This window comes from Aethalodelphis obliquidens, unplaced genomic scaffold (genome assembly GCF_003676395.1).
Source record: "Aethalodelphis obliquidens isolate GAN/ISIS:26980383/991018 unplaced genomic scaffold, ASM367639v1 scaffold9, whole genome shotgun sequence".
NCBI classification, from domain to species: Eukaryota; Metazoa; Chordata; class Mammalia; order Artiodactyla; family Delphinidae; genus Aethalodelphis; species Aethalodelphis obliquidens.
The window spans coordinates 14,553,174-14,573,097 of record NW_020837953.1 but is presented as its reverse complement, the minus strand read 5'-3'; the positions used below and the strand labels follow the sequence as shown (position 1 = coordinate 14,573,097).

Sequence of the window (19,924 nt, the reverse complement as noted above, 5' to 3'; positions counted from 1 at the left end):
GATGAATTTCATTTCCTCACTGAAAAAAGAGAAGCAATGATCTCTCCTTCACCTTGTGCTATATTCAGAGGTCTTGACAACGGGCACCCCCCCCCCCCTTGGCAGAACCCAGCCCCTCTCTAGAAGGCCTGTCTCCTCCTCAGGGTTGCAGGTGAAGAAAGGACCACCAGGAAGGCACTAGAATTTAAAACAGTTTTATTAAAATAAGCACAATGCATAATAGCATCCTTGTGTTGCAAAAACATCTGACATATGCAAATCGATTTTCTTAGGTAACTAAGCAGCTCCGCTGATGCTCAGCTATCAGCTCCCCAGCAGAAGGCACCACACGGCTCAGACCAGGGTGGCTGGGCAGGCTCCGGACTGGCTCCACCTCAGGCACAGAGCTCCTCAGTGCCCCAGACCTGCGCTGCCCTCCACACCAGGCTCGAGGAAGGTAGCAGCAGACACACTGGTCTCTAAGTCACTCATCATCTGAACAGCTTAAAACCAGTTAGAGTAATAGGAAATAGCTCATTAAAACCTTCCAAATGCATGGAAATTCAGGAGAGAAGAATGAACCCTAAGAGCTCTGGAAAGTCCACGGGCTCACAGTGGGAGTTTAAAGTCTCATCTTTGTCGGAAGAGCACGGTTAGAAAAAATGCCAAATATTGTAAAACACGAAATAATACTGACTTCAGCAGCAATCCCAAACAAGGCAGAGGATGATAAATGACGGACACATTTTGGTCATGGCAAAGAAAGATTATGTGCTTCTCTGAGCTATCGACTGGAAGACGGATCTGGCTTCCTGAATGCAGAAGGCTCCCTGCCGTTCCCTGAATCGAGGGGATGGCTTCCCTCAGCCACGGGGGAGGACGTCCGGAGGACAGAGGAAGGTGGAAGGACCGCCAGAGGGGGGTGACAGTGCAGGGAGAGGGAAGAGCCTCTGTCAACCGACGCTTCTCAAGGCTGGCTCCCTGAAGGCCACAGCCCCAGCCGGTGAGAGCGGGCTGGGCTGGATCCTCAATCCGCAGGCGGGTGAGCAGGTGGGCAGGAGCCCAGTAAAGAGATGTCCCTGCTGCAGGCAATTATGCAAAGTGACAAGTGATAGTTTTCCCTTTCAAAGACAACCCCTTAGGAAAAAGCTTTTTCCTTGAGGACTCTGGGGAAAGGAGGACGAGAGCCTTTGTGGATGAAAAGGCCTGGATGGAGCCGCAGAGCAGGCCCCTCACAGGTTTCCAGAGGGGCCAGGCCTGGGGCCCGGAGTGGGACAGAGCTCTGTGGGTGTCGGGCTCGGTTGCGTGTCTCCACTGCGGCCTGCCTGGGTCAGCGCCCTCCGGCGGGCCAGGCGTGACTTGGAGGGAGGGGAAAGCTTCACGGAGCAGAGGCCCTCGGCCAGCGCCTCCGACTCCTTCGCCAGTTCATTCTCCTCGTGCTGAGACAGCTGGCGGTTAAGGGCGATGGCCTCAGCCGCAAAGAGCGTCAGGTCCATTGTGCTGCTATTTCTGCAGGGATGGGGGGAGCAGAGAAGAGAGGGAGGCAGGGCTCAGTGGGGTCCGCCAGCCAGCTCCTCGACACCCGCACCAGTTGCTGCGGTTCTATGCTCCCACTGGATTTTTCTGAGCTGGCACAGGTTGCTCTCTGAAGTTCTTGCATGGGTTTGGAATCTGACTTCACTGGGGCTGGAAAGGCTTTGAGTCTCAAGGACAGTCTCTGGACTTAAGAGTTGGGACAAATGCCACCTTCCATCCAGAGCCCCCTCTTCTGAGCCCTGCACACGCTCTACCAGAGGAAGGGTCATGCACTTGAAACTCACCCACGTACATCCCTCTCCCCCATCAGGACAGGGGGCTCCAAGAGCAGGGGCTGTGCCTTTACGTCTGTGTCCCCAGAACCCAGCTCAGGGCTAGCATGTAACGGGCACTCTGGGTTTGCTGAACCCGTTTTCTAAGGTGGATCTAAGGTTTGGAGGCTCAAGGCATCTGGATGCAGCTCTAAAGAATCAGGGAGGAACCCAAGCTGGGCTCAAATGAACTGGGACTATAAAGGTGTAATACCTCCCTGTTTAACTCCTGGAAACTGGCCAGGAGGTTGGTTCCCAGAGGGATTCCCATGAGGCTTTATTTAGCCCTGGTCCTTGGGGAATAGGGAGTGCTCACTGGGAACATGATCTAGTGTTAAAAGGCACTAGAGTAAAACACATCTGCGTTCAAAGTCCCACTCCCTAGGCTACTGTGTAGCCTTAAGTTAACTTGATTTATCTATTCCTCAGTTTTCTCATCTATAAAATGGGGCAATAGGAGCGCCCCTTTTTTAAATGTGTCATAAAGCTTATGAGATTCAATATATGTAAAGCCCTTAGTACGATCCCTGGCGGGTGGTTAAGTATTTCCTATACAGTGGCCATTATCATTGTTTGTCTAGTAGTGTATATGACACTTGGTCCCTCTGCCTTACAAGGCCCCAGGTTCCTGCTACTTTCACCAACCCGCAGCAGTAGAAGGAAACCTTGCTTCGGGCTGTAAATAGTGATTTCCAGTTAGGATTCATGTGGATCCACAAAACAGGTTTTTCTCCTGCAAACAGCCTAAGGCAGGATCTTAAAGATGCTGGGGCAGGGGAAGCCATCCAGGTGGAGGAAGAGAAGAGAGGGAGCCAGACCTAGTGTAGAGGGAGACAAGGAAGAGGAGCAAGGAGACGGAGGCCAGGAGCCCGTTCACGAAGAGGATACCTGAGCCTAGAGATGGACCCCCCGTCCCCCACGGGGGGATGGGCCCCGGTGTGGCTGAGAGCTCGAGGGGAAGGTCAAAGCCAAATGAGCCAGGGCGTGGAGGGCAGCGGGAGCATTTACCTCTGGAGGACTTGCGGCGTGGGGAGTCCCCTTTCTGGAGCTTGCTAGAACGGGAAGGACAGATGTGTGGGTAAGCGCTGCTCCCTCTTTCAAGAGCTGCCCCCACCCAAGCCAGCGGAGTGGGCAGGTTACTAGAGGCTCGGGCCCAGCACAGGGACTTGCCCATGCACGCCTGCAGGGTCAGACCTTCCAAGGAGACAGAAAGCAAGGTACAGACCCCAACCCAGCTGCCTCTGCATGGAGAGCCCTCTCTTTACCTGGCAAAGTCCTAATCACCCTCCGAGACCCAGCTCCAGGGTCACCTCTCCCATGAGACAGTCCCCCTTCCTTGCTGCCCCCCAACCCCTGTCCCAAGCAGAGGTGGGTCCTTGTCCTTTGGTGTCCTGAACACTTTTTTTTTTTTTTTGCGGCACGCGGGCCTCTCACTGTTGTGGCCTCTCCTGTTGCGGAGCACAGGCTCCGGACGCGCAGGCTCAGCGGCCATGGCTCACGGGCCCAGCCGCTCCACGGCATGTGGGATCTTCCCGGACCGGGGCACGAACCTGTGTCCCCTGCATCGGCAGGCAGACTCTCAACCACTGCGCCACCAGGGAAGCCCCTGAACACTTTTGATAACACTTCTGTCGTACTATCCTATCATTTATTCCCTTGGTTCCCTCTCCCCATCAGAACGTGAAGATAGAGCTTGGGTCTCGCTCCTCCCACTACTGCCAGTGTCTGGCATGTGGTAAGTGCTCAGTGGTGCAACACTTGGGTGGCTGCAGCAGCTCTTGGGTGGTTGGGAATCAGCCACTTGGAGACCCATGGATGGGGTTCCCACCTGTAACTGGGGCTGGCAACGCTTGCTTCCTTCCCCTGAGGCTGGCTAGGGACTGGCAGACCAAGAAGACACAGTAAATCACAGGAGGTTTGGCAGACCCTTTGGAGGGACAGAGGTCTGGTATCATGATTAACTGAGGAGGATGGTTAAAAATGTTTTCTAGTGAAGACTTGGAGCTTTCCTTTGGGGAAAACACCAGCCTTTGCCTTTCAGGAAAGCTGCAGCCAGACCCCAGCAGCACAAGAGGAACCTATGAGCCCCCAATGCAGCCGCACAGCAAGCAGGGTGGAAAGGCCTTGTTTCTGCGCGCTGTCAGCTAAGGAAACTTCTGTATAAGGGGATGGTGCTACCATCCAGGCTGCTCCCTCTGCTGGGTGCCTCTGCCAATAGTGGGACGCACATGGAGAATCTCCCAGAGGCCTTTTCCATTCCAGAGGGGCATGCGCCGCCTGGGGCTTAGTCTGTGGCCAAGGTTAGAGCCCAGTCAGTGATATCTGTAAGGCACTCGGTGTGGGGTTAGGCCAGGGGTCAGTTCAGTTCTACGTGCACAGGGGTTGAAGCTGCCATCCGGCTCCCTCCAGCTGAGATCAGCCACGGGGGTGTAAGAGCTTCCTCATGCCTTGCTGCAGCCCTGAAGAGGTGGACGCCCCCACCCCCCCAACCAGTCACTCACCCCCTGCACCCACGGGTGCTGCAGAACTTGGGCGGCACTCAGTCTCTGTTTCACGTCTCTAACCAGGAGCTTGGAGATGAGGTCTTTGGCCTCGTTGGAGATATGAGCCCAGTCCTTGTCAGGAAACTCATACTTGCCTTCCTGGATGCTCTCAAACAGCTTGTTCTAGGTAAGGAAAATTCCTACTGAGGCCACACTGGCCAGGGGATGGGCAGAGTGTGCCTGTCATGGTCTGATCATGTGGGTCCAGTCGACCTCAGCTGCACCTGCGGCTAGTGGCCTGGGTATTTCCCAGACTAGGGCCCCTTCCCCAACCCCCACCCTCCCCTAAATCATCCAACCACACAGAACGCCCTGGGTGGGTGGGATGGCAATGCTACTTGGAGGGCCAGGTGGGTGATGAGTGAGGAATGTCAACTAGAGAACAATGCCCAATTCCTCGGCCTTTCATCCAGGGCCCTCCATCCAGATGACCGGGCTCATCTCCCGCCACCAGAATCCTTATCCTTCCTCTTCCTCCCTCAACATACACCACTGTTTCAAACCTCCTATCTTTGCTCGTGCTGTTCCTTCTACTTGCATTTCTTGCCTCTCTTCCCCTCCTGGAGGGGGCCAGACTCCTCCTTTGAGACTCACTCAGCTCAGGAATGATATTCTCTAACAATCCTACCCTGAACTCCTCTCTGGACTGAGGGCCTGATGATCTCCATCTCACCTGGTGGCTGCTCTTGGACTGAGAGGGAAGGGCACGATACACCCCATTCCAGATCAGGCACAATCACCAAGCCCAGTCCCGCTTGGCCTCCCCCAGCCACCTGACCTCCCAGCAGGCCCTGTGCTCACCTGGCACACTGTGCAGACCTCTCCCCGGTCCCAGCCACAGTCGGCTCCGCAGTGACCCACAAAGGGCGGGTAGCCACTCAGCATGATGTAGAGGACCACACCCAGGCTCCACAGGTCACAGCGCTTGTCGTAAAAAGTGGCCTTATCCGTGAAGACTTCTACCACCTCAGGGGCCATATATTCTGCAGAGCCACACTGGGCAGGGCCAGAGGTGGAGATGGGGAAATGGCAGAGAAGAGAGAGGCTTAGTCACAGGGAGGGGACCGTAATGGGACTTGAGCAAGAGGATGGAGTTGCAGAGTAAGAAACTGTCGAGAAAGTCGGCCAGAGAGCTTGACTGGTGCCACCCAGGCACTTAGAAAAGCTGGGCCACTGGACATTTGTAAACTGAGTCCTATCATTCCCCACAATCCACAGGACCAGTTAGTTCCAGGTCACCTTCTTATCTTCTCAGGTCCTTCTCCAGTAGGCAGAGACCCTTGGTCAAGAAGCTCCAGGAATCTCTCCCTGCCCTGGCTCTCTGTAAACAGTCACTCAATGAGCAGATACTTCAACGTACCAGGAGCACAGCTCTCGGGAGGAGATCCAATTCCATAAAGCAAGGATTTCTTTCTTTCTTTTTCTTTTTATAAATTTATTTATTTATTTTTGGCTGAGTTGGGTCTTTGTTGTTGCGCGTGGGCTTTTCTCTAGTTGCAGCGAGCGGGGGCTACTCTTGGTTGCGGTGCGTGGGCTTCTCATTGCGGTGGCTTCTCTTCTTGCGGAGCAGGGCTCTAGGCATGCGGGCTTCAGTAGTTGTGGCTCATGGGCTCTAGAGCGCAGGTTCAGTAGTTGTGGCACACGGGCTTAGTTGCTCTGTGGCAAGTGGGATCTTCCCAGAACAGGGATCAAACCTGTGTCCCCTGCACTGGCAGGTGGATTCTTAACCACTGCGCCACCAGGGAAGCCCAGCAAGGATTTCTTAAAGTGAAGTCCTGCCAAGCTTCCCTGCTAGCTTTGAGCATGGAAGAATAAGAATTTAGAATTAAGAGACCATCAAAGCTAGGAGAGCTCTTAGAACAAAGCTGATCTCCTCACTTCTCCCATTTATGGATGGGAAAACCAAGGACTAGAATGGGATAGGGATTTGTTCAAGCACATCAGTGGCAAACCCAGGTCAAGAATCCAGGAGTCCTTCCTCCTATACTTGCATAGAAGACTGCTGATAAAAACAAAACAAACTCTTTTTGCTTCCCTCTTCATTATTTCAGGCTCACCAGGAGGCAACCCTCCCCCCAGCCTCGCAACATACACAACTAATTTGACGGGAAGATGGCGAGTGGAGAAAGGACATTTTCTTTGTTATTGGCAATCAGAGTTAATGCCTTTGAGAATCAGGCAGTTCAGTGTAGTAGAAGCTAATACAGAGACATCTCTAATAATGTTGCTTAGAATGAGACATGGGCATATTTTAAAACGTCTTAAAAAAAGATTATTAGGGACTTCCGTGGTGGAGCAGTGGTTAAGAATCCGCCTGCCAATGCAGGGGACACGGGTTTGAGCCCTGGTCTGGGAAGATCCCACATGCCGCAGAGCAACTAAGCTCGTGTGCCGCCACTGCTGCGCCTGCGTGCTGCAACTACTAAGCCCGTGTGCTGCAACGAAGAGTAGCCCCCTGCTTGTCGCAACTTGAGAAAGCCCGTGCACAGCAACAAAGGCCCAATGCAGCCAAAAAAAAAAAAAATTAGGAAAACTCACTTTTGAAGTGTGCAAATCTCAAAAGAATTGTAACAATTATAGTATATCCAGTATGTACAAGAGATGTCTTAGTAAGAAATAGCTCCCAGCAGCACCATCTGGGCAGGAAATGGGAAGTAAGAGAAGCAACAGGATAACTCAGCCAGGCCCTTACGTGCAAAGACCTCTCAGTTCTTGCCACAGAGGCCATGCTCCCTAACCTTCACCATAAGGTGGATGTGCCCCGACTCCACCATGGGAATGGGAGCTGTCCACATGCTCATATGCAAGAGTGGGCCTGAGAGTAGTGTCTGTCTTCACCTGGGTCAGGAGTCAGGGCTCAGCCTGTTCTTATGGATATAATTAGTCTCCTCATTAGCAGTGGACCCACCCCAAACTGAAAGCTCTAATGTCAGTTCCACTAGCACCTAAGCAGGGGAGGGGTGGGGGATGGGGGTGGTTGTTAAGATAGGAAGTGAGGCCAAACAACAACTCAGGCAGCAGCAGATACACTTGGTTTCCCTTCCTTAGCCCTCTGTTCTGGTCTCCAGAGCATTAGGGACAGGAGCTCAGAAGGAGAGGGCACAGGTGCCCAGCCATACATACTGGAGTGGTCAGCTCTGGTGTGGTTATGGGGGTGCAGGAGTTGTTCAGTTTCACCCCACTGCCCAAGTCAAAGTCACAGATTTTCACCGGAGACACCTGAAACGGAAAGCAGGAAGCAACGTTACAAATAGGAGCAGCCAAGGGGCGTGAGGAGACCGCGTGTCTATGTGGGTATATACTGCCACAGTGTGGCTGCCACGCTGAAGCCCAGCTTTACCTGGCAGTCATGTTTCCTCTTCTTGAGTGAACTAGAAATCACCTGAGGATTTGTCCTAAGGTGTCCTCTTCTCCATGCTCTTTCCTTATTTCCCGACTAGGAGAAAATGTGTGCACTACACGGGGTCAGACTGTGGTTGTGAACTTCGTATAAGACAGGGAGCAAACCTATGGAACTCTCACCAACAATGTAGGTTGCAACTCAGAAGTTAGAGAAGTTAGCACGTATTCCTGAAAGACTCCTTGTAGCTCACTCACTGCAGGGCAAAGGAGTTTTGCATAAAACCCTTGACCACCTCAGGTGGCTTAGGGTGACCAACCTGTCTTTGCTTACTTGGGGTTTTGTTGGGTTTAAGCACCGGGAGTCCTGCATTCCAGGAAATCCCTTAGGCCCGAGCAAACTGGGATGGTTGGTCACTCTAGGCAGCATCAACATAGCAGCCCAGTCCACTGGGACTAGATGCTGCACCTGAGACTGCAGAGAGCATGAGTCATCTCTGGAGCCAAGTGGGAGGCGCTGTGTGAGTGCATGAGAATGGCCTGCGTGGTGGAATAGCACAGCAGCCAGTCAAAAGTGCTAGGCCCCATTTGCCATTTACCTACTGCAGCTCCCACCTCTCTTTCTTTCCTCCCTCCCTTTTCTCTGCCTTACATTCTAGCTTTCTTCTTTTCTTTTTCACTTAGCTTCTCTTTTTCACTGTGGTTAAAATATATATAACAGAAACATGCCCTTTTAACCATTTTCAAGTGTACAATTCAGTAGCATTACTACATTCATGCTGTTGGGCAACCACTACCAGTATGTTTCCAAAACTGTCACATCACATCAAACAGAAACTCTACCCATTAAGCAATAACTCCCCATTTCCCCTCTCTCCAGCCCCAGTAACATTTAATCTACTTTTCGTCTCTATGAATTTGCCTATTCCAGATATTTCACGTAAGTGGAATCACACAAAATTTGTCCTTTTATTTCATTTAGCATACTGGCGTCAAGGTTCATCCATGTGGCAGCACGCGTCAGAACTTCATTCTGTTTTACAGCTGAACAATATTCCATTATATAGATATACCACATTTTGTTCAGCCATTCATCTGCTGAGGACACTTGGGCTGTTTCCGGCTTTGGCTATTATGACTAGTGCTGCTGTGAACATTGATGTTCAAGTCTCTGTCTTCAACTCTTTTGGGTATATACACAGGTGTGGAATTGCTGAGTGCTATGGTAATGCTATGCTTAGCTTTTTGAGGAGCTGCCAAACTGTCTTCCACAGTGGCTGAACTGTTTTATATTCCCACCAGCGATGGGGAAGAGACCCCATTTCCCCACGTCCTCATCAACTCCTTTTATTTTCTATTTTCTGTATTGTAACTATCCCAGTAGGTGTGACATGGTATCTCACTGTGGTTTTGATTTGCATTTCCCTGATGACTAAGGATGCTGAGCATCTTTTCATGTTCTTTTTTTTTTTTTTTTTGGGGTACGCGGGCCTCTCACTGTTGTGGCCTCTCTCACTGTGGAGCACAGGCTCTGGACACGCAGGCTCAGCGGCCATGGCTCATGGGCCCAGCCATTCCGCAGCATGTGGGATCCTCCCGGACCGGGGCACGAACCCACGTCCCCTGCATCGGCAGGCGGACTCTCAACCACTGCGCCACCAGGGAAGCCCCTTTTCATGTTCTTGCTGGCCATTTGTATACCTTCTTTGGAGAAATGTCTTTTGAAGCCCTTTTCCCATTTTTAAATTGTCTTTTTGATATTGAGTTTTAGAAGTTCTTTATATATTTTGGATATTAAACCCTTATCAGACATATGATTTGCAAATATTTTCTCCCATTCTATGGGTTGTTTTTTCACTTTCTTGATAATGTCTTTTTACACTCAGTCTCTCTTAATTTTAACGTCAGCCATAAAAAGGGGCAACAAACCTGTGTCATGAACATCAAATGAAACAAAGGACATGAAAGTACACTATAAACCAGAGGCACTATGACAGAGTAGTTCAGAGCACCAGTGGAGTCTGGGGTCAGCCTACCTTAGTTTTAATCTCTACTACTTAACAGCTGAGTGACTTTGGGCAAGTTTCTAAATCTACCTAAGCTTCAGTTTCCTTATCCCCATAAAATGAATATAATAATAGTGTCTACCTCATGAGATTTTATAAATACTAGATAAAACAAGTGTAAGTGCCTGGTACAATGTTAAGTGCTCAAGAAATGTTAAACATAATTATTAATAATAACCATAATGATAATCATGATAAATTATAAAGTTTTATGCCAGAGCCACTGACAGGAAGTCACAAGATTTATTTGAGTGAATACATTTCTATTCCCCACAAAAGCATTGTAAGTAGCAGGCTGACTCACATGTTCCCTCACAGCCACTCCTTATTTATGAGTGCTCCCCTAATCCAGACCAAGACACGTGTGTCATGCATATGCACATGTATACACACACAGCTAGGAATGTGGGCCATCAAAACCACCTGGGCCTAAGTCCCTCCTAACAAAGACTTTGTCAAATTCATACATGCTATGAAGATGCAAACACTTCCATTTACTAATAGATTAAGATAAAGATTAAAATAGGCTGCATTTGTTCAACACCAAGTATAAATGTCTTCTTTTTAATGGGCATCTTTGGAAATAAAAATGGAAGCAGAAACCCTTTTCAAGAACTTGCTTCCTAATTATCACTTCTAGTGGTGGACACCGGCAGGCATATATACCATAACATAAACATCATTTACAGGCAGAGATTTGCTTGATGTAAGATGGAGGTGCTGTCTGACTCACATCTACTGCTCTAAAGGTAGGTGCATCGGATTAGAAAACATTCATTTTGTGCAGGTCTCATATATTTTACAAACACTCAGGCTTAAGCCAATCTGCTGATAAAGAGCACCGAAGGGCCAAGGATTAGCCCTACTTGGGATGTAGAAACACTACACGTTAGGTATAATATTCTCATGTGCCTCTAATAATCAGTTCAACTTGGTACCTGAGGCCGAGAGAGCTGCTAATGATTTACACTGAAAGTAAGGGTGGCTTCCCTGAGTCAGTATGAACTGTGACATCCCAAATCAGGCCCTAATAAGTACCTTTTCTGGAGATTCACACAATATATTTTCTGGCTTCAGATCGCGGTGAGCAATGCCTGAAATGACAAAGAGCAAAGAAATGGTTAACATATGCACTTGAGTATCAAACATTCCACACACAATTAATTTTTTCCAAATGCTGTTGTTTGCAAATTAATTCCCAATTATGGTACATTAAAAAATCAACTAGCTGCAGGAGGCAGAAGTAGCCAGAGACGCAAACCAAAAGCACAGTTGATTCTGCAAGTTCTTTTGAAGCGAAAGCTTTAGAAGTCAGTCAGGGATAAGAAGGGCTAAATGAATCCCAGCCAGCCTACCTCTCAGCACCGCACTGACAACCCAGAATAAGCAGCCTAATATGAAGCAGAGCAAAGAGCCCTGCAAACAGCGATGCTTGGAACAGCAATGAAGAAATAATTAGTGCCTTGTTTAAGAGCATCTCAGGGGGCTGGGACTGCTCTACCTCATTTCTTCTTGTGTGGCCGATTCAAAAAAAAAAAGATTCCTTCAGTGGGACTCCCTGAATGTTCAGAGGATCAGGCATTAGTTAACAAGTCTCCCAAAGCTTGTCTGGTTCCCTTCTCACCTGCTCTGCATGTCCAAGACAGTCCTGCCAGAAGCTCAGCAAGGACAGCTTTGGCCCGAGGGTGCTGTTCTTAAGAGAAACCTCTCCTGTATTTTGGTCAGACCTCCTTGAAGAAGACTGCGGATTTACAGCCTACCCTGTGAGGCATTAAAAGTTGCTGAACTGGCCAAGAAGGCACCTGGGGGCAAACCCCTTTAACCAAAGACAGAGACAAAGAACCAACTCATGGCCATGGTGTTCTAGTGGTGGACACAGAAACCTCCCATTCCTTTTTCCTCCTGCAGAGTGTACGGCGCAGAGATAGAGGGCTGTAAAGTCAAGCAAAAGCCAAATAGCTACTGCTTGGAAGTACTGGGAAGCAGTAGAGGATTTGTGGAATAATGGGGAAAAGCAGACTCTGCTTCACTACAACTCCCTTGCTGATCAACTTCTCAGCAGCCCTCTAGATCCCCAGCAGGGGGCACTTCACTAGGGAAGAAGAACCTGAGCTCCAGCAGCCTAAGTAACTTCATCAGTCACCTAATTGAATGAGAACCCAGAGCGACTACGTCCAGGCTGCACAAATTGAGCTGGGCTGCAGCTCGCCGCGTTAAAAGTGAAAGATATTTTCCATTACAGCAAATGCTCCCACAAAAGGATCATGAGCCACACGTGGAGCCTTACTCTCCAAATAGGTGTCAATGGCCCCGTTGTCCCCCGGCCTGCGAACTGAGAGCCAGGCCGTAATAGTGGGCCTCCTCGGTGAGCACACCGGCCATCGAACTGCTCCGGTTCATTTCCCAGAGGTCGAGCTGCAGTATGTCCAGTATTTAAAATATGGAACTTGTTTCAGGCTGACCCATTCTAGCCCAATTCATCTTTCCAGCATAAAGTTATTTAGAAAACAGCCAAGTTCAGCTGCAAATCGTTTTTCATCCCCTCCAACTTCTAGTCACATGGGCAGCTGGCCAGCTAGATGTTAACTAGCACTTCAGAACTCCTAAGACACCACCAGCCTCTGTTCCCTGTAGTGCATTCTGGTAAAAAAAAAAAAAAAAAACAACACAAAAACACACAAAAAAACCTGCCTTTACCCCCCTCCAAGGTATGGATCTTATAAAAAGTGTGACCCAGTTTTGCACTCTACAGAGGCAGCTTGGGGAGCAGTTGTAAATCTCTGTCAGGCAGGTGTTACGTACACGCATCCCAGCTTTCAGAAACAGAACTACTGCTATTCATCATGCTGTGCAAAGTACAGACACCCCCTTCTAGGAATTTTCATCCCATGTGCAAGTCAGGCCCCCAACATGGGCAGCGTCAGCACGGAGCACTCTCCTCAGCCACGGGAGGAAGCGAGGTGGACTGGTGAACCTCCCCTCCGGCACATGTCTCACCAGCCTGCACGGTATCACTGGCACATAGTGGTATGCGGGAGCAGCATGCCTGCAAGTGGACCTGAGCGCTCACAACCAATGAGGCTGGTCAACGTCCACGGAAGTGAAGGGAGCAGAACTAAGTCTCAGAGCATGTGCTCCACCCCCACGCCCACCAGGCAGAGTGTGTAATTTTAAGGGAATCAGTATGCAGAGTAAAAATGCCTTCTGCCTGGTGGGGGAGGAGGGTGGAAGAAATGTTACTGAAGAACTACTATGTGCCGGGCACTATGCTCCACCTATATATGTCTATGTTATAAGTATACAACACATACACAAGAGACACACAATTATGTAAGTGAATCAATATATACAAAAGGCCCAGGCTAGTGCCTGGCACATAACAAGGGCTACGTAAGTGTTAGCTACTGTTGATGATGTCATTATTATCTCTCTTAATTCTCACCATAGCTCTAGGAGGTAGGCATTGTTACTGAGAGAGCACACAGCTGGTAAAAAGGTGAAGCCAGAATTCATTTTTGCCATGGCACTGCTGTTAGGCAAATTTTAAAAACATATGCAATAGTCAAACATATTTCAAGAAATGCAAAAACATATAATTTGCAAAAATATTTAATTTACTACAAAAGTTCTAGCTAAGGAACTGTAAACTGAAGTGTAATTCAAACAATAGTAGCTTGCTATTTACACAATGTTCAACAGATACCTCAAACTCACCATGTTAATAGAAAAATGCATTTCCCATTTATTGTGAACAAGATATAAAACTACAGGAATACTACCATGCCAATTTTGAAAAGAGAGATACAGGTGATATATTTTAAAAGACTAGACTGAATAATACCCAAATATTTATATTAGAGTCTAGGTCATATTATGCATGAGTTTTGCATTCTTCATTAGTAAAGGATCATTCACATGCACACACTCGGATATACCTTGTTCAGCATGAAATTCATTGTTTTTTACTCCTTGCTCTTTCTCCTGTATCCCTATCCTGCTTAATACCTCCACGTCTACCCACCATTCACATCAGATATCTAGAAGCCACCTGGCCTGCCCCCTCACCCTCCTGGGTGGGCCTGCCAGCTGTACCAGCTCCTGGCCCAGCCCTCTACCTGGCCTGCCCCTCTCCCTTGGTCCTCAGAGGCAACCAGCCCAATCTACCCACCACGGCCAAGGCCTGGCTAACCTTTGGTGTGCAGGAAGTCAAGGGCTGCGGCGACATCCTGCACCACTCGGCTGGCTTCTCGCTCGTTGAATTGCTTCTGCTTCTGGATGTGGGTCAGGATGGAGCCTGGAGAGCAGAGGGACACAGAGGAATGCCTTTTCAGGCTCTAGTAAGTGTAACTTCTCAGAGGCCAAGTTTTCAAAAGTTTGGGGTGGGGACATAGGCTTATTCATCGCTAAATGTCCAGCAGCAGTGTGGTACCTGGCACAGAGCAGGTACCAGCACAAAACTGGACCAAACAGAACTGGAAGCCTATCTTCTGTATCTGTCTATGATAAGCACAGAAGGGAGAGAGAATACCATTTAAGTGACCACAAAATATTAATGCCACTGGGGCAGATTCAGCTTCTGAAATTGAAAAGAACTAAAAGTGAATCCACACGAGGTTGGGGGCCTCTCTAGAGGAACTCTTCCTCCCTTGCATCTGATCTCAGTCCAAACAAAAGCACATGCCTTCAAATGGAAAAGCCACACCTTTACGCGTTATGTAAAGGCCTAGTAAAGGGGAAAAAATGGCTTTCCCCCCGAACTTTCCCATTTATTATTATTATTTTGTTGTCAATGGCTAACATTTACTGGGTAGTTAACTATATACAAAGCACTATGTGATACTCTTTAAATAGATTATCTTATCCTCACTGCAATTGTACAAGATGTACAAAATAGAGTCATCCCCACTACATAGCTATAGATGGGGAACCTGAAGCCAAGAAAGGTTAAGCAACTTGCTCAAGATCATACACTAGGAAGTGGTGGCATCATCAGGACCCAAGCCCAGTAAGTCAGGTCTCGGAGCCTGTGCAGACTTCTCCTCAGCAGGACCTATGGTCTGACTCCTGGGGGGGATGGGTTTTCCTGAGCCAACCACATACTCTCTTTACCCGCTGAGTCTGCCCTCAGTAGAGCTGCGCTCTAAGTGATATAGTTACTGATGACCCCGGCTGCATCAAGCATCTCAGATAGGTAATTCATGGTGCTGGTGTGGTTGGGAGGGGCGGGGTAGACACAGGCACGAACATATGGCTTGGCTCCATGTGGTCTGTGCTCACCACTGGAAGCCAGCATTTTGGGGCAGAAGGTGTCATCTCTGTATCCTAAAAATGGCACATGTTTACTTATTATCTCTGTTTTTTGTCATGGGGAGGGGATGAAAGATCTTCCACTTGCCAGATTAAAGAATCAAAGGATCCCAACACGCTGTGGAACATTCTGAGAAAACTGGCTCTTGGCTAGGTCTCAGGCTTGCTCTACTGTAGTGAGTCTCTCGTTTTCAAATTTGTTAAAAGGGAGAGTGGCGAGTAATACTCTACACACTTCTAAGATAGCCCCCAGCATACCCAATTGTTACAGCTGACATTTATTGAACCCTTAGTGCCTATGGGGCACTGAGCTAAGCATTTCACATGAATTACCTCATTTAATCTGCACAGTGTCCCAAGGAGGTAGGTGCTGTCATTATCCTTATTTACAGATATAGAGAATACTGTTGGGAAAGATTACGTGACTTGCTCAAGGTCACACAGCTAGTAAGCAATGGAGCTCCCTTAACCACCAAACCCCTCCGTGTAGCCCTCCACTAGACTAGGCTCCAGACATCCTCCCTAACCTTCACCTTGCAAATGCTTCCTAGGGCTGGGTGAGTGATGGGGAGAGAAAGGGCTTCTCTATGTCAGAAAAGCAACTTAAATATATATTCCGGTGATCATGTGTGTGGGTGACAGTGGTGATGGTCGAGAATGGCATCTGTCCATCTGAAGGATGGTACCTTCTGGTGAGCCTTTTTAGACTTCACAATGAATGCAAGAGCTCCCACCCCATAATTAACTTCATTAAATAGTGAATGTATCAAAACAATGGATTGATAAATTGATGACTAAATGTATCTATATATGAGTCCTATTATAATGAGAAGGCAATAGAAGTCCACACAGGTGACATTCTGAGTTCTGCAAAATGCTAATTACATCCTTCCCTCCGGCCTCCCTTCTCCCAAATCAAGGGCAGTTTTAAGTCCTTCATCCTTTTTATTAGCTTGACTCATTTTAGAAGTCTCTGGGATTCATGATGGATGATCACTGCCCTGGGTCTTAATCAGAAGTCCAAACACATACTCAACAGTAAGTACCTCCTTGCAATTTCTCAAAGACCAAGTAAAACCTTGTGTCGTCTTCAAAGAACTCAATCAGCTCCAAAATGTTCCTTAAATAGGGAAAACAGTATTATATATTGAAGCCCACTTACAAATACACAATGAAAAAACAAAACAAAACAAAAATCAATGCCCTGTAACAGGGCAGAAATCAACTTGAAATCAGAATGCTTATTAAAGCCCCATGTTTGAGAAGTAGCCAATGGTGTTAGCAAGATTCAGGTCACCTTATCTTTCCATAATGTTTAGTCTCTGGTGTTTTCACCAAGTCTGTGCTGTCAAACCCCAACCCTAAAACCCACTAGGTAGAGTTATAAAAAAGTCCCAGTCACATTAAACTGAATAAAATCTGCAGCCGACTGGAAGCAATTGCGGCTAATAACACTGAATAGTAGGTGTGTGTCCTGGAGGCAAGCAGCAAATAATTACCTGCCCTCCCTCTTGCCCATAAATCACGGGGCAGTATTTACATTGCCTGGAGAAAATGGAAACATCTGTCAAATAGACTTGGGGCCTAACGTGGGCACCGCTAGGCCCTAACTGCTAAGCGCTACTTAATGAAACGGCTGCGTTCCCGGCCACTGTAGCACTTGTGGCCTTCCCCGGTGAGCACTCTCTGCCTGCCTGAGCGTTACTGCGCTCTGCCAACAAGGTCGTCTTGTAACTCAGTAGGGAAGCCACCAGCCTGGATATTGGAGGTGTTGGGGGCTTTTTTTCTTTTAAAGAACGAAATAAACCAAGTAGAGTCTGTAATGCTGAACTCAGAAGCTGCAGGGCTGAAAATAAAAATCTGTTCCTCATAAAAAATGCTGACCATTTTGGGAGACACCGGACATTTACTAGCAAAAGGGCGTCCGAATAAGATGGCCAAATGGCCTAATTTGAAAGAAGATTGTAGAGGCAGTGCCTGGAGTTAGATCAACAGCAGCCTCCAAGCTTAATGACAAAACCATCAATACTGGCCACTGGCTCCCTGCTGACCCTGCCATGGAGGGAGAGACAGTGGGGAGTGGCGTCTTAGAGGTCACCCTGATTTAAAGCCACAGTGGGAGAGCCATTCATTTGGAGAGGGTGGTGAGTAGACTAAGACGGGGCTAGACACCACCTTGGCCCAGTTATCAAGCAACGAGTGTGAAACAAGGTTTCAGGACCCTTAGTAGCAGCTGCACGTATATAAATATGCTAGGAACAGAAAGCGCAAATAGTCTTAATAGTTCTCATCATCCTCATCTATTAACTAAAGCAGGTCCCTACAGATTTCTACTAGGCAACACTCAGTCAGCCTGCTTTCCACAGGCGCTTGAAAGAAATAAAACCCCGTTTTTTCCCAAGCAGCCACTGATTCAGATTGCTTGCTTTTCTAACTTGCATAAATTCCTGATATGTACAGTATTTCAGCCTAAATAGAAGACAGCTTCTTTGCTGCTGCTGCTTTTCCTCTCTCTCTCTCTCTCTCTCTCTCAACACTGAAAGATGGAAGGAGTTATACACAGTTCTGGGGGAAAGAGTGAGAGCTAACTGCTGGGGTCAGGAGACGGTAAGAATAACTTCCTTTTCTGCAGCCAAGCATCCCCCCAGAGAAGCAGCAAGTAACCCAACACTATACTCACTTGTTTCCTTGACACTGATACAGCGTCTCCACCTCCCGAAATACCCTACTCCGACTGTGTCCTGCATGTTTTTCAATGATCTGTGTGAAAAATAAAATCTGTCATATACACCCAGCTGGTCAAAACACCCCTCAGCGGGTGCCCTCTGGGACAGTGCAAGGCCAAATTCAGCCCAAATCCAGTTTCAAGCGCAAGTCTGGAGTAGGCCTTGTGGCTCTGTCAGCAAAGCAACCGACTGGCCCCAGGGCTTTCTAGCCCACCTGGGTTTGTTTGACTCTGGCCAAGTACATCACCATCGAAGCCTGTGAGGTTGCTACCCCCAGCCGCCCAGGGGAGACCGAGGCAGCCAGCAAGACAAAGAACCAGCTCTACCAAACTCCTACCCTGAAACATCTCTGTCTGCTTTAAGGATAAGAATTTACAAGCTCTACTAAAGGATCTTCTAGTGCTGGAGGAAGAGCAAGGGGAATAAGGGATACAGTGAAGAGGAACTAAAGCCCCAAGGCCCAGCTCATATGCCACCTCTGCAATTCTTCTGAGAATCTACCTTTGGCAGGCACCGTATTAAGTCATTTAGGTACATAATCTCAGTTAATCCTTAATCCTTAATCCTTACAATCCTGAAAGATAGGCAGAGGTAAAACATTTTGCCCACAGCTCTGGTAAGTGGCAGGGCTGCAATTCAAGCCCAGAGCTGCCTCCAAAGCCCTTGCTATCCTATACCTGCTTATATCCCACACAGCTTTTTCTCACAGAACCTAGAGGCTCTGTCTCTCCTACGATACTGTGGGCTGCTCCCCCTCCCCACCTGTACATGGAGACGCCTGGCAAGTACTGACTGAAGGAATGCGGGAGCCAACAGCTGAGCAGGTGGTTTACACAGGGACTGGCTGACCGTGCACATCTCTACAGACCCATCCAGAGCCCCAAACTGTTGCTAGTAGAGCCTGTGGGCAAGTCTTCTGCAGAGCTGGCTCTGCCTTATAGTTCCATGTGCGGAGTGGACAGACATCTGGTTCCTTCATTCCAAGACTGCTGTCAAGGACACTTCACACTTCTCCAATATGCAGCAGCACAAACATCCACAATCAAGTAATTTTCTAAACAAGTACATGTCTGTTAGTATACCACTGAACCCATTTTCTGAGCTGTCAGAGAGGTGAGGTGCTGGGGTACAGAAGCTATTCAGCTCATTTGTTCACCAAGCAGATCAAAGTCAGGAAGAACTTTCTCGCAGGCAACTATTCAGCAATGGCATACTTTTCTGAGGAGGTAATGAGCTCCTGCTACCAGAGATGGGGGTGGTGGGTGCCAAACATGGAAAACTATGTGAAGAGTTACAGGGGAGGCTGAGGACCAGATTACCTTGAAATGCCATTCCAACCGTGAGATTCTAGGATTCATCAGTTGGATGCCTGTAGGGAAAGTCGTAATAAAACCAAGTACTGTGGAGCCAGGCTGGAGAAGTAGCCCACGTCTGGGGAGCTTTCCAAGAACAGAAGAGACATGAGACATGGGCAGAACTGCTGAAACCAAAGAATTGCCAAGCCCAGGTCTGGTGTTTGCCCAAAGATGCCATGGAGCATGAAGGAAGGGCAGCCTTGAAGAAATAGTTCTGTCATCCATAAATGTATTCACATCTTTGAAAATCAATTTACATTTGTGTTTTTTACCACACTTAGGCATATTTTTTTAAAAAAATTACTTGTAATTTATACTGACCTGTTTCCAACAAGGAATCGAGATAATGCTTTTGTTACCATATGAAGCAACACTCCAGCAAAAAGGGACATGGCTTAGCAGAAGTGTTCTCCTTTATAAATCCAGCTGGGACTAGGACTATGACCAGTTGGTTAAAAGAAGAAACATTTCTTTCAGGAGCCAATTTGGGCTGGGTTTGCCCATATGAGGCGGCAGTTAGACCTGGTGGCTCTGGCAGATGATTTGAACACTTTGCTGGATACCAGAATCACCCAGACAGCTTGTTAAAATTAATGTCGCCGGGGCCTACCTCTAGTTTCTGATTCAGGAGGTCTGGGATAGGGCCAGATAATTTGTACCTCTAACAAGTTCCTAGGCCATGCTAGTACTGCTGGTGCAGGGACCACTGCTCTAGATCCATCCCTTCTTCCATGTAGAGTCGGCAAATGGAAGCACAGAGGG

The 19,924-nt window shown here is 48.2% G+C and overlaps 1 protein-coding gene across 4 annotated transcripts in view; it reads right to left on the bottom strand.

The window, feature by feature from the left end:
* Positions 1 to 178: 178 nt before the first annotated feature.
* MKNK1 (MAPK interacting serine/threonine kinase 1) overlaps positions 179 to 19,924 on the bottom strand; it is a 42,638-nt gene continuing 22,892 nt past the window's right edge. For 3 of the 4 annotated variants that reach the window (XM_027108657.1, XM_027108656.1, XM_027108658.1), the window contains 9 exons: positions 17,762 to 17,841; positions 16,128 to 16,201; positions 13,964 to 14,068; positions 10,813 to 10,868; positions 7,493 to 7,588; positions 5,171 to 5,365; positions 4,328 to 4,492; positions 2,835 to 2,878; positions 179 to 1,488 (listed from right to left, as the gene is read on the bottom strand). In XM_027108657.1, the coding sequence (XP_026964458.1) occupies positions 1,212 to 1,488; positions 2,835 to 2,878; positions 4,328 to 4,492; positions 5,171 to 5,365; positions 7,493 to 7,588; positions 10,813 to 10,868; positions 13,964 to 14,068; positions 16,128 to 16,201; positions 17,762 to 17,841 (1,092 nt within the window). In that variant the 3' untranslated portion in view covers positions 179 to 1,211. The remainder of the gene's footprint in view (positions 1,489 to 2,834; positions 2,879 to 4,327; positions 4,493 to 5,170; positions 5,366 to 7,492; positions 7,589 to 10,812; positions 10,869 to 13,963; positions 14,069 to 16,127; positions 16,202 to 17,761; positions 17,842 to 19,924) is intronic. The other variant, XM_027108659.1, reaches the window with a different exon arrangement.